The sequence below is a fragment of the Excalfactoria chinensis genome, chromosome 2 (genome assembly GCF_039878825.1).
Source record: "Excalfactoria chinensis isolate bCotChi1 chromosome 2, bCotChi1.hap2, whole genome shotgun sequence".
In the NCBI taxonomy this organism is placed as follows: Eukaryota; Metazoa; Chordata; class Aves; order Galliformes; family Phasianidae; genus Excalfactoria; species Excalfactoria chinensis.
The window spans coordinates 101,375,181-101,389,544 of NC_092826.1; the positions used below are offsets into that span (position 1 = coordinate 101,375,181).

The window sequence follows — 14,364 nt, forward strand, 5'->3', positions numbered from 1 at the left end:
ACATAATCATGATGTATTATAAATGAGATCTAAATGATTGTTTCCAGAGTTGCACGTGTGTCTGTGTAAAGAGCTGGCAGCGTTCACTCTCTTTTGTTTGTTTCTCCATTCCCTCCCACTCTCTGGAAGGCTGAACATGCTTGCCAGTTACAGCATGCTGGTTTGGAGGGCTAGGTGTATCTTCTGATGAGAAGGTAATTTTGCATCCAGAACAGGTTATTTTTTGTTGCTAGAGCTAAGCATACCGCCTTATACTGATGTTCTGATTCTCGTTAAAATGACTGAGAAAATTGTAAGGGAGGTGCATTGATTCTAATATTCTGTCACTAAGAGTACACATGGAAGGGTGAGAAGTGTTTGTTTCTTATGTACCGTTTAATTTACCATTTACATGCAGGTCCAGAGAAGGGCAACGAGGCTCGTGAAGGGCTTGGAGAATCAGCCCTACGAGGAGAGGCTAAGGAAGCTGGGGCTGATTAGTCTGAGGAAGAGGAGGCTGAGGGGAGACCTTATTGCTGTCTTCCAGTACCTGAAAGGTTCTTACAGTGAGAGTGGGGCAGGTCTCTTCTCACTAGTGACAAGTGACAGGACGAGGGGAAATGGCCTTAAGTTGCGCCAGGGCAAGTTCAGGTTGGATATTAGGGGGATGGGGATGGGGATTATTTAGGTTGGATGTTAGGGGGAAGTTCTTTACTAGGAGAGTGGTTAGGTCCTGGAACAGGCTGCCCAGGGAGGTTGTGGATGCCCCGTCCTTGGAGGTGTTCAAGACCAGGTTGGACGGGGCTCTGGGCAACCTGATCTAGTAAAGGCGTATGTTTGGTGGCCCTGCTAGGCAGGGGGGTTGGAACTACATGATCCTTGAGGTCCCTTCCAACTCGGGTCATTCTGTGATTCTGTGATTCTGTGATATTAGGAAGAATTTCTTTACTGAAAGGGTGGTTAGGTACTGGAATGGGCTCCCCAAGGAGGTGGTTGAATCGCCATCCCTGGATGTGTTTAAGAGCTGTTTGGATGTGGTACTCAGGGATATGATTTAGCAGAGGTTTTTTAGAGATGGGGTACTGGTTAGGCTGCGGTTGGACTTGATGATCTTCAAGGTCTTTTCCAACCTGGGTAATTCTATGATTCTTCATTTTATATTCCACAATCAGTGGTTGTACCAAGGCTGGAATGACTTGGTTCGCTTTATCTTTTTCTAAGCTGAGCCGTGAAAGAAAGTTGAATAAATTAACCCAACTACGCCACGTGCTGCCTTCTTAGAAGAGAAACAGCATAAATCTCTGTAGTCATTGAAAACCTCTTCTAACCTACAAGATTCCATATATGTACCCCAGTGTTAATGCTTAACTGAGAATAATAACATTGGATTTTCTCATTTGGGCGAGTAATGGAGTAGATACATCCAATTTGACAAGAAGGTAAAGCTCTTGTACTCATATATGCTACCATTTGCATTGATTATTCTTCAGGGTTTTCCTTTTGTTAGATGGAAATGCACACTCACTTTCTGTCCTCGGCTATGTTAATATTAACGCCTGAAAAAGAGGTGTGAGACTTACAAATGTGGCCACTTCATTTTTTCTTTTAATTTTGAAATCTTGGGTAATATGGATATAGATGTAGGAAGGAAAGTCCTTGCTAAGGTCTGTAGTATCTACTCTGATTGTGCTGTGCAATTTGAGCACTTATTGTTTTGTACCAGTGTATATCAACTCTGCAACTGCTGACAAAGTTTCTGTAAAACTGAGGAGCATTACTGCAGTGTTGCAATAGGCTTTCTAGTTACACTCAGTAAATACTATTTCATGTATGTTGGACAATAGTAACAAAAGTTTCACATAAAAACAGGGACATTTTGATGTATGTGTCCTTATGCCTGTACTGATAATTTTCCTGCTTCGTGTGCTTAAAGGACCACAGGATAGATTGGCACCAAGCTTTTCACTAGTGTAGCAGAACTCCGGATGTGCCTTCCTTGACTCAGCTTGCATTTGGAAGATGTAAAAACAAGTTATTTCTGCCTTCAGCAACAATGAAAATCAGTGGGAAATACTAGAAGTTATTATTTAAAACCCTTTATTTAGCCTGAAATCCTAGAAGGGCATTCGTATTGGTTCAGTTCTGTGAACAGAGGGTTGCACAAAGTCATTAACTAAAACACTTTTCCTGACACCTCATCCTTGAGAGCACCACATCTGTAGCTAAATGATGCGTGGAGTGGGGGCTGCTACAAAATGAGCTTATGCAATATCAGCATGGCCACGTTTAGAAAATATTGTGTATTTGAGACTTCAGCCCGAGGCATCAGTTCCAATAGCTGGTCAGGTTTTGTTCATAGAGATCTTTGTGAGCTGTGAGAAAGGAAACAGTTCAAGTGAAGCAGGTTTTAAATAATAGAAGAGTTCCCAGCACATCTGGCTATCAGCCACCTGGATGCTGGATTAAAATTAAAGGCCATGGAGCCACTGAAACTTACAGTGCAAGTGGAGGATTGAAAACATTTCTGAAATACACACCGGGCACTTAGAAATTATCATTCTGAAATGGTGCTGAGCTCTGAAAATGCCAGTTTACTTTGCAGAAAGGATTAAGAGGGATATAGAAAGGTGAGGAGAAATGTAAGCTCACGAGAGCTCTTACGGGTCTGAGTGGCAGGAGGCATCCCACAGTGACAGAAAATGGCAAAAGGAACAGGATTTTCTTTCTATTCAGAATTACTGCGTATAAATGGAATTTGGTTCATAAAAATAATGAGGCTCTTTTGTTTGTTTCTTTTGTAAGAAAAACATCCCACAGCCCCAAATGGTAAATTCACATGCTTGAATAATAAGCTGAAAGGGAGTTTCGTGTCTGTTACCAGAACTCGTTCTCTGAAAGATAGGCAGAAGGAGGAAGGAAGCTTAAAATAAAACAGAGTTTCATTTGTTCCAAAACTGTTTTGCTGCTGGTTGGCGCTAACAATTGGTTGGAGCAATAGGAAATGGGGGGGGGGAGGGGGGAAGGAAAAAGCCTTATGGCTTGCTTACAAATACTTTCTGAGAAGATGTATACAGGCGTCACGACGTGCAGCAAACTCCCACTCTTACCATTTAAGGTTCAGCACAGAATATCTCTGGGTCAAACATTGCCACATTTCCCTAAGAAACATTATTTTCTCATCTTTCCAAATGCTGGTTCAGTATGTGAAAGAGTCTTACAGACAGCAGTCGTTCTCTACTGATGTGCACGCGATGTAAGTAATGAAGAAGAGTTGGAATCTGGCTGCTGGATAGAATCTGTCTGCCACAGATGATAAACCAGAATTAGTCTGCTGTTGGTTGACTGTTAATGAGCCACATGGCCTTGCCTGCACTACTACTGAAGTCTTTTAGGCTACCCCTCCTTCCTCACTACCAAGTGCACGAATGAAAATACAAGCTGGAAAAAAGAAAAAACCAAAACCCACCTATGCTCTTCCTTCCATATGCTTCCAAGTAATACATAAGTGAACAGTGTTTAAAAACAGAATGTACAGTTCTCAAGAGATTATGTGCTGTCTACTTTCCTAGAGGTGCTCAGCAGATATTACAGTCTCGCTTGCACATAGCCCAGCTGACTTCATTAAGAGGCTGCAGAGCTCTGGGTTTGCGTGACCTATGAAATCTCTGAATGTGGTGAAGAATCAGAGGCTCTGAGAATTGTAGATACACACATGTTGCAATGGCTACAAGGTTGTTGTATTGAAGCTTTTCAGAAATTCACAGCTGACATGACATTTAAAAAAAATATTCTGAATATTCTCCTCATTTAAATAAAATCTGTGAATGCTTTCAGACTTCTTGCTGTTTTCAGGTGTCACAGATCCATGCAGCATTTAACTTCCTTTCTTCAACCACGATGTCTTTGTACCTTGGGAGGAAAAATAAATAAAAGTAATAGATGAACGCAGAGGAATAGTACCAGCAAGCAGTGCCAAAATTAGGTATGTTCCAGCTCCTCCGAGTGAATTCTGCATCATAAAATTATCAAAATCTGCTGACATTAAAAGGAGAACTGTTGGTGATGCAGAGAAAATTAGAACAGTTTGTACTTCAGAAGTTGCAAAACAGTGGTAATAACAGTTAATTAAATGACTTCAGTGAAAGACAGCACCCAAAGAAAGGAATAGGACAGAACAGAGAAATGGCTGTTGTTCACCTCCATGCAAAAAAATAAATCTGCGTCCAAAGTTACGCTTGGTGATAATAAATGTTTGCATGAAATAGTGATGCACTGAGTGACAGTGTAGGCAGGTAGGTAGGTAAAAAACATCAGGGCTTGACTTGACACTGTCTGAGAAAATCAGTATTGGGATGCTCCTCCCCAAAATGGGACTATGCTCTAGAAGAGAGTCATGGTTGAAGTCATTCCCAAAATGGCTGCAGCAGGAAAAGAAACAACTTAATTAGAAACAAAGGGAAATTTACTTCAGGAGTTGGGAAGAATTCTCAAAGTACTGGAATGAGTAAAACAATAGAATAAGTTGGGAATTTTAGGACCTTTCCCTCACTAGAGACTGAAATGAAGAAAGAAGACAAAACACTCCTGGTATATTTGGAGCTGCTTTTCTGGACAAGTGGGCTAAGTAATGGCTTTCAAACTGCCATATCTGTCACGACATCTTGACAGTGCAGTTACCTGAACTTTCTTCTCACAGAGGACTCCAGTATAACCAGGACGGCAGGAGCACACATTAGGTGACACACACTTGCCTCCAAACAGGCACTTCTGACTGCACACAGCTAGACCAAGAGAGAGGGATATGTGGCTTTAGTTATCTAACAACTCAGTAAAGGAACAATAAAGCCAACAATACTTTTTGCCTATGCCATCTCTGTATACAAAGATGCAGATGTAATGCAGGAGCATGCTGACGGAATACATGAGATAGAGAGATGGACACAACAAAAGTGTGTGTAAAAGTGGCACATAGCAATGGTCTCTCAGGGCTGCAACAGCAGCGTATCACCTATCTACTGCTTACACGGTCACAGACTACCTTCGTATTCTAGAGAGCTTCAGAATGGGCACAGGAATCTGTACTCTCTCCTGCCTTTAACACAGATTTCCGTTAAAATACAGCCAAGGTACAGGACTTGCAGGTATTGCACATTTCTGCGCAGAAACAAAGAGTTTACATTGTTGGTCACATCATTCTTACGTGTTTGACACTGGGTTCCTTCCCACTGTGGAGGACAATGACACGTACTTGGTCCAATGCACTCTCCACCATTCTTACATTCCTGAAGACAGATTGCTGCACAAAAATCATCACAACAAAGTTCAGTAATATCCCAAGGGATTACTTTTTATTTACATTCGAGGATGCTCACTAGTTGCTGACCGCTTTCTGCACGGAAGAATCACATCGTCTTCACTAAAGCCCTAAGATCAACAGAATATTAGAGAGAACCAGAAACGCAAAGGCTTGCAGTCAGTGCATGCATTGAGATGTTCTGGTACAACACAGTCAGCTACCAAAGCCTGAAATACTAAGTCAATGCTACTACACAGGTTTGTGGGGTTTTTTTCCAAATATTCCTTTCCATAAATCCAGACCTCAGGGAAAGATCTTTCTGCCTGTCATACAACTTAACTCAGCGAATCAGCTCATCAATATTTGATCTTAAGTTATTTTCTATGAATCATTTTTCTGCACATTCTCTGTTTATTAAGTCATTCTCTAGAACACTATTATTTCTCACTGATTAACAGATGTTATGATGATGAAATCTCTTTTCCATAGAGTCCAGAAATATCTAATCCCTGTCAATATGGATGAATTTATTTTTTTTCAATAGAGTTTTCCAATAATTACAGAAGATAATACAGGGGAAATTGTCTTTCATCCGTGCCATCATGCAGCTCACCATCCACATCACTATCTGAGCCTCAGGTGGGGAGATATGACAGACACTCACATTTTATCTGCTGTATTTCTACCATCCATGCTCATGCTGATTTTCACACAAACTGCCTCTATCCAAGCTGCCACATTTTATTTACGTGCCGTCTATAACTTCATCAAGATACAACGCGATCCACAGCTGTGCTTCCATCACACTCCTATTTTTATCTTTCCTAGAGGATTTATGCCCACTGCATTTTCTATTCCAATCATTTCCCACTGTTTCCACAGCTTCCTGATGCTTCACTGTAGTTCACTGTAGTTCTTTTTCTGTGATATTGTTTTGGTTTTTTTTACGTCCTATAGTACAAACTGAAATTCTTTCTGTTGATTGACCCAGTTCTTTGCAGCTGTATGTATTCAAAAACACAGATGCATCTTGTTTAGACAAGAGTGGAGAAGGAAGCAGAAATATATGTCATTCAAGAATTAAAAGGATATTTTGGTCTCATGATCTAGCCTGAGCTGCGTGGTTTAATTCCCCATTTTACATTTTGCTGCCAAGTTCACTGTTTGTCAGTGTATGTATATTTAAGAATTCTTTGGCACTAACTTCATATTCTTTGTTGACAGAGCTGTCCTTTAACCATACATTAGTTTTAAGGCACGGTTCTCCTTGTTAACTACATGATACTTACGTGTATTACATTTTTTTCCACTCCATCCTGAAGGACAAGAGCAAATATTGGGCCCTACGCACCTTCCTCCATTCATGCACCTTGGCTCACAGACACCTTGAATTCAGAAACATTTGTTGTTAAATACTTGTTAATGGTTTACAGAGCAATTTATTGGTTACTTTCATATTTTGGAAGGATTTTAACACTAGCTTACTTTTTTCACATCTTCTGCCTGCGTAACCATCAGGACAGGTACAAATGTTGTTTCTCATGCAGTGACCACCATTCTTGCAAGGCGGCCTGCAGACAGCTAAAAGATATAAAGGAGAAAGGCTGTTGTTTGTTTTTTTGTTTGCTTTTGCAACATACTTCCAGGAAATTAGTGCAACACTAAAATCCTGATAGTGCCAGACATCGATATAAACTACCAAGCCTGTCTAGTAAAAATCATATTAGTGGATTTATTACAACAGCAAATACAGAACAAGATAAGAATGTGTCAAGGTTGGCAAGCAGACGTGTATACAAGTGACCAGACTATATAATATAGATGCAGGTGGCCAAGTGGCTGAACACTGCTCAAGAGCTGAATGCAAGGAAGCAAATTTTTAGTATCTCTTCTTGAACATTGACTGAATCAGCCATAAAAGCTTTACATATATATGTTTATGTTTGGTGCACCACTTCTCTGAAGTCTTGATCATGAAATCTGTGTCTCAAGCTTAACAATGCTTTCTTACTGATTACCTCATAATGACAGGAAATAGGAGAAAATAAAAAAGATTACCATTCTGACACTGGGCTCCATAAAATCCATGTGGGCAGAGACAAACACCTGGTTTAGTACAGGAACCACCATTGAGACACACAGGGTCACACATCGCTGCACAAACAGGGTGAGGAAAAGTGAGAACCATGGCAAAAAATGAAATCCATAAAATATCTACTTCTGTTGCAAGGACAGCGATTAAATACCTCAGATGAGTTCAGATTACACTATTCACTTAAAATCTCTACCCAAAGAATTTGAGATCGGTTTTCTAGAGCTGCTACTTGGCATCAGAACTAGCATGCAGAGACAAGAGGGGGTGTGGGGACACCCCAGCATCAAGCAGCCACCCAGTGCTGTTGTCTGAGCCACATGGTTACACATTTCAGATTATGAGAGGCCTCCCAGGAATGTGGAACTTGCAGGAGTCCACAACAGGGTCTGTCCCGTTACCTGTACTGCACGTTGGTCCGTACCATCCAGATTTACACTGGCAGATGTCTGGAGCGAGACATTCACCGCCATTTTCACAGTGTCTGTTGCAAATCACTACCATCCATCAGTCAATGAGGGAAAAAAAACAACCTGTTACAGTTTATCCTTCATCCACTTTTCAGTTCATTCCCAGGTATTAACGCTGGAAATTACACACAATATCACTAATGGAAAAGGAACTGCTGAATAGATTGATCCTATCTCAAACCCAGAAAAAGGTTGCACTACGAGTACGTGAAACATCGTTCCATGTGATTACCCATGATTTGGTTTTATGTAGTGTCAGCGGACTATGAAATCTAGGAAAATGAAATCCAAGATTATAAATTCAGATTACATGACGAATTTCATAGTCTCCAAGAAAGTTCAGTCAGGTATCCATCACTTCCACAAGTGTAGCTGCATGGTAGTATTTCACTTTCAACAAACTCCGTGTTTCCATATTCCTATTCAAAACTGAAAAACTACCTGCAGCTTTTGTAGTACATTATGTTTTCAATATTTATACACCAGTACTGTCTAAGAACTGGTCATAAAACCCAAGCATGTGATCCTTCAAAGAGGCAGAGGTCTTAGACACAGCACATCAGATATTTAAATTATAACTTGCTTTGCTGTTCCCCAGGAACAGGATGAATTTTCTGTCTTTTTTGCTTATGATTTTTTACTTACTGGTATCACATCTTGGCCCTACAAAACCATAGGGGCAGGTACAGAGATTTCTGGCCAAGCATGTCCCTCCATTTTTACAGGGTGGTTTACAGTGTGCTGTGAAAATAGAATTAAGCTGTTCAAGAAAAAGATGTATGGATTGGTCATGCTTTAGCAAAAGGGCAAGGTTAGTAATTGACAGTAGGGAAAGAACTGCAATAAAATGAAGTAACGTTATGCCTTTTTACAGGAACAAGCAAGAACTTAATTTCAGTGGAGCACACACAGTTCCAACATTGGTGACCTCCCCCAGAGAATGGAAATGTGAGACAATTTCCAGACAGGACTGCAGTCTTCTAGCTTCCATGCTCAGCTTAGAGGCATATACAGTTACTGGTGAACTCTATTTACTATGAAAGTTACCATGGTCACCATCTTTACATAATTTCACATCATCACAAATACTGAAGGAAAACCTATGCATATCTCTCATCTCTATCTTTATTATTACACAAGTGTAAGGAAACATGCACCATAAATCCACTTGAAAAGAGTGAGGAAGACTACAAATTAGATGTGGCCAGAATTACAATTAAAATAGTCAGTCATTTTGAGTCAGCACAAAGATAGCCCAAACCTATCCCCAAAAGATGGTCATGGCAGCAGGATCTGTCCAGCTGGCAGCCCTAATCCCTGGGTTGGACCAGACTTCCTTTCCTGCTGCCTGTCCCTGGGAACGTCACTCACTTCAGCAGAACTGCTAAGTGCTCTTACTAAGAATATCCTAATGCATGGTGGTTGGGGAAACTGTTGTGGGGTGATATGTGTAGAATCCAGATCTCCCTTTCACTTGAGAGCATCTCAGTCACCACTGTGACACAGAGGGTGCCACCATGACATGCCATTAGGAGTTCTTCTTAAGAGGACGCAGTTAACAGCTGTAGTTTCCAGTACGTACAGTAAAGTAAATCATGAGTAAGCGAATTGGGTCACCACCTGGAGGCAACTTGCATTCTCTATACAGTCAATAGGGAGAATAAAGTATTTACATTAAATTATTCAGAAACTGAATTACAGACAATTCAGATGGTTGTTTGAGGCATCCTTTTGTCTTCTTACCCTCTTCCTCAAAGGAACTGATGTTTGTATGCCTCAATTTAGGGATGGCAATACCTAAGAAGGACACCTAGGTTAGAGGGAATGGATTCTAGCCATGGATCTGCTGGGGAGGCATATACACACCCATGAAAGTGAACTGCAATTTGTTGACCTTTGTTTCCCTAAAAGGTGCTGAAGGGGTAAAGTGAGGAAGGGTAAATTTGAACAAATGCCCAGCAGAAAAAGCACAGAAGATCTGCTTCCTCAGATGTGAGTGATAAAAAATAAATAAAAAAAATAAATAAAAAGCAGCCAATTATTTTTTTTTTCATTATTTTTAGATCAGCAGGCAGCATACTGATGATGCAGTAAGTAAGTTAAATCAAAGTGTGATATTTTGCTGTCATAAGTTACAAAACATAGGAACCTGTTAAAGTAAAAATCAAACGAACCCGCATTCCTGTCAGAATGAGCAGCTATGAAAGTTACTGACAGCAACCTTTGGATATTTATGGATTCAAAAGTATACAATATTCTGTTTACCTTCTTCACAAGTGGGGCCACTGTAACCTGGTGGACATTCACAGACATTGGGTTTAATGCACTTTCCATGGTTTTTGCAATCAGGTCTGCATAGAGCTGTGAAAAATCAACAGTGATCTTAATAATTAACTCATTGATACAAGCTACCGTGGGCTAAATCAAAATGTCACACCCACCTGTCTGACAGTTATAACCAGCGTAGCCAGGCTTGCATTTGCAAATATTGGGTGCCACACACTCCATGTTTTTGCCACATGTTTGTCTACATATTGCTGAAAGGCAATTAAGAAAACCATGAAGAGAATAAAGAAATAAACAGTGGCATGTCGGCCTAACTATATCCTACTTAGCACAATGAACATACCACAAAGACTCAATCAGGTCCCTGATTGTAAGGGAGCCTGAGATACATCAGAAAAAAGAATGTCTTTAAGTGCATCCACCCAACTAAAAGCCTATAAGCTAAATATTAATAAGGAAATAACTATATGCATTTTGCCAATCACACATTAACAATGTACTCTCACATTCTAAAAATAGAAGAGCTGTTCTGAAAGTAATGCCTCCTATTATAATACTTTGGCTGACAATGTCAGAGACAGATGGTGGTGTGGCAGAAAGGCCAAACCTTCCCAACAATATTCCATTAAACCTGCTGCCGTGTGACAGATGGCAGCAGAGGGGCAGTCTTACAAAATGGCGTCTGACATGGAAGTGCATATTATGTAAAAGGTGCGTCACTGAATTCCTCCACGTGGAAAAAATGAAGCCCATTGACTTTTATTATTTGCTGACTGCTTATGGAGACTAAAAAGCGCATGTGGGCACAGTGAAGCGGTGGGTGGTTAGTTTCAGTAGTGTTACGGAAACTTGAGACAAGCCACATTCTGGATGTCCATGTAGAGCTGTCACTCTACAAAATGAAGAGTATCTCAATCAGCTCATTCACATGAATAGGCAGGCTGCAACCAGGGAACTGTGCATGAAGCTGAATATTGGCTTCTATGTGTTGGAAGTGACGGTGGCAACATTAAAGTATTGCAAAGTCTGTGCAAAGTAGATCCCACACATGTTCATATGGAACAGAAATACCACTGTATACAAGTTTGTCAGGACCTACTGAACCAATACAGGCCTGAAGATGACATTTTCTTGTAGTACATTATTACTAATGATAAGACATCTTCTCACCATGAATTCATGTCACATGAATTCTCCATCAAAGAAAAAGTTCAAGATGCAGCCCTCAGTGAGTAAAGTGATGTTCATAGTCTTCTGGTATAGGAAAGAGGTGATCCTGTTGGATTTCCTGGAACCTGGACAAATCATCAACTCTGACCACTACATCATGGTACTAAGCTGAAGTCTCAAAATTCCAGAGTAAGGAGGGAGAAGAGAACAACCTTACTCTTGGAACACGGTAATTACAGCCCCCACATCAGTGTGAAGACTGTGGAGCATTACTTTCAGAGCAACCTATACACATATATATAAAATCTGCATTTAGTACAGTCATTTGCAATACCTTTACAATTGAAGCCATCTCCATAGTAACTATAAGGACAACGACCACACTTGACTCTATCATCCTGACTTGACTCACAAGGTACTCCAGGAAAACAAGGTAGATCATCACAGGTTACTGCTTTAGGAAGCATTATTTCATCTGAAGCTTCAGGAAGCATTTCTGGTGGGACGGTCACTTCAACAAGGGCAAAAGGTAAAGGACTCAGTCTATGCTTGGCAAACAAGTACTGAACTCTATGAGCATTTCCACCTTTAAACAATTTGTGTGACAAAGAAAGCCCTTTGCTTGTGTTCTCTCTGCTAAGAGAAGGCTTCCTGCTAGTCTCCCAGTGACTGTAGGCCTCAACTTGTGCCCTTTTCTTCTCAGTTGATACAGCACGGCTCCTTGGAGAAGCTGTCATCACTGTGTTTTCTGGAGAAGCCCCTTCTGTGTCAGTAAGGTGTCCACCGGTGCTACCAAAAGCATGAGCAATGTTTTCAGTAACATCTGGTTGTACAGAAGCACTTCTCTGAGAATTATATGGCTTCCCAGTGGTGACTGGTTTTGATCCAGAGGCTGATAGAGTGCTGGTATTGTCCATTTCTATAGAAATAAATCTTTGGGGGACATCTGTAGAGCTGGGAACAGAGCTCAAGGCCTTGTCAAATGATGACTGTTCAAAACCTACAGAACGTTAGAGAAAAAGGAGAAAAGATGTACAGAAATATTATGAGACTTTTTTTTCTTCCATGAATGGAGAAAATCTTCTGAACAGAAAACATATGTTCCATTCATTCCTCTCCTCCCATGTGCTACACCAGAACAAATATTTGCAGTAGGAAATAAATCTCAACTGGCAGACAAACGTACTTTGGCTTCATCCTTTTCCACTCTCACCATGGCCTTTTGGAGCAGGCAGCCAGGGATTTTCCACTATTGGGTCAACAAATAAATTTATTGTCAGAGCAAATTACAAATGCCATGCCAACTAGATTACTGTAATGGTGTTTAAACAAAAGATACTGCTTACTGTTCACATGTGTGTCTAAATGCAGGTAATAAACCTGCATTTAGAGTCTGGAAGCAGATGTTTAGTCACAATATATACTTACCCACTTACGTTTACTTTCATCACATGAAGTAATTTATATAAATAATTCACCACTTTGTAGCAAAAATATTAACATGTTTTAGTTTACGTAATTACTTCAGTTATCTCAGAGCTCTCTGATAATTCTCTGAATATTTTTCTTCATTTTCATGGTTTCTGTATGTTTTTTATTAGCGGAATCTTACATATGTGTTTTCAATGACAAAGATGGACTCAGCCTTCTTTTTGATAGTAATAAAAAATTAATGAAAAATGCCCCATATTCTGCCCAGAAAAAGTGGGTGTTCTGGTAAATTTTAGCAAGAAGTCCGGCACATTAATCCAAGAATGGCAGAAGGCCTCCAATGGGCTTTTAGCATTATGGGTTTGAGTAGGAATGAAGTTAGAGGAGATTGTTCAACTTAAGATCTGTCCTTTGGAACAGCATTAGAAAACTGTAAAAAAAAAAAAAAAAAAAAAGGTTAAACTGCCCTAAATCTTATTGCAAAGTGTTATGCTTCCCACTGCTGAAAAACAAATCATCAGAAGAAACTGCTTAAGAATTATCCAGCATTGGCAATTGAGTGAGAGAGCATTTTCCTCCCCTGCTAACAATTCAGAGATAAAGAAAGACACCCAAGGAGAATTCTCTGTGAACAACACCTCAGCAGGCACAGAGCTGGAAATGCCAGCAATAGTGTTTAAGGAGTTTTGGAATTAAGAACCTTCATTTGCTATATTTTTCACCTTTCTTTTGAATTGAAGTATGAAAATGGCATTCAACATAATGCCATAAACTTTTCCTTATCTCATATAACAGATGTCCCTATCCCCATGTTACCTATTGCACGTCAGTGGTTAGTCACAAAAACAAAAGGCAGCAGAAAGAATGTCATACATCACACTGACAATGAAATGACTTGACTGACCTAAGGGATTTGTTGATATTGACATTTCAGTGTCATTTGTAATATTAGAAATAAGAATGTATACCAAGTAATTAATTTAATTAAATTAAACTGAAAAAGTAAAGTGAATAACATAAAGCTGACTAAAACTTTTAACTTCTTACATATTCTTATCAGTATGTGAATCAGAAATGTCACTATATTCATGAAATAAAATCACCTTTATTCTCTGCAGCTTCTCCTGTGGAATCTTTTCTTTCAACAGAAACATCTTCAAAGGTTTCTAAAACAAAAAATGAGAGGGCACATTAATAGTTACTTTTATTTCATCAGCAAATAAATTACAGAATTCCAACAGAAAAAAATAACTCAAAATTCAGACGACAGATGAAGATTAAGAAATGTTTCTTAAAGATTTGCAACAGGGTATGTTAAAATGCAAGTTATTCAGAAATTTTGTAATAGGACACAGTGAATTAATCTTAGGCACCTGATTTCTCAAGTGTCTTTATTTGAATAAATCTATGCTAAACAGCCTAAAGGCAAAGCATTTTGTCAATAGTTACTCGTATGTGGAAATAACACAGAAAAAATACACTGCATAGATTCCTAGTATTATGTGAAAGAATGTGGGCATTTGGTAGCTATTTTTTTTTCTAAACATTTGGAATAAGAGTTTATAGCTGTGTGACCCACTACATTCTGATACTGTGACCATCTAAACTTCTCTCTTCATAGGCAACAGACAGAGAGTTCT

The 14,364-nt window shown here is 39.7% G+C and overlaps 1 protein-coding gene across 1 annotated transcript in view; it reads right to left on the reverse strand.

Annotated features, from left to right (window-relative positions):
- Nucleotides 1–3,867: 3,867 nt before the first annotated feature.
- The window catches only part of VWDE (von Willebrand factor D and EGF domains), a 37,977-nt gene continuing 27,480 nt past the window's right edge, over nt 3,868–14,364 (reverse strand). The window contains 12 exon segments of the mRNA XM_072328119.1: nt 3,868–3,888; nt 4,657–4,760; nt 5,180–5,275; nt 6,565–6,660; nt 6,761–6,856; nt 7,334–7,429; nt 7,769–7,864; nt 8,483–8,578; nt 10,103–10,198; nt 10,279–10,374; nt 11,628–12,293; nt 13,828–13,890. Of these exon segments, the coding sequence (XP_072184220.1) occupies nt 3,868–3,888; nt 4,657–4,760; nt 5,180–5,275; nt 6,565–6,660; nt 6,761–6,856; nt 7,334–7,429; nt 7,769–7,864; nt 8,483–8,578; nt 10,103–10,198; nt 10,279–10,374; nt 11,628–12,293; nt 13,828–13,890 (1,622 nt within the window).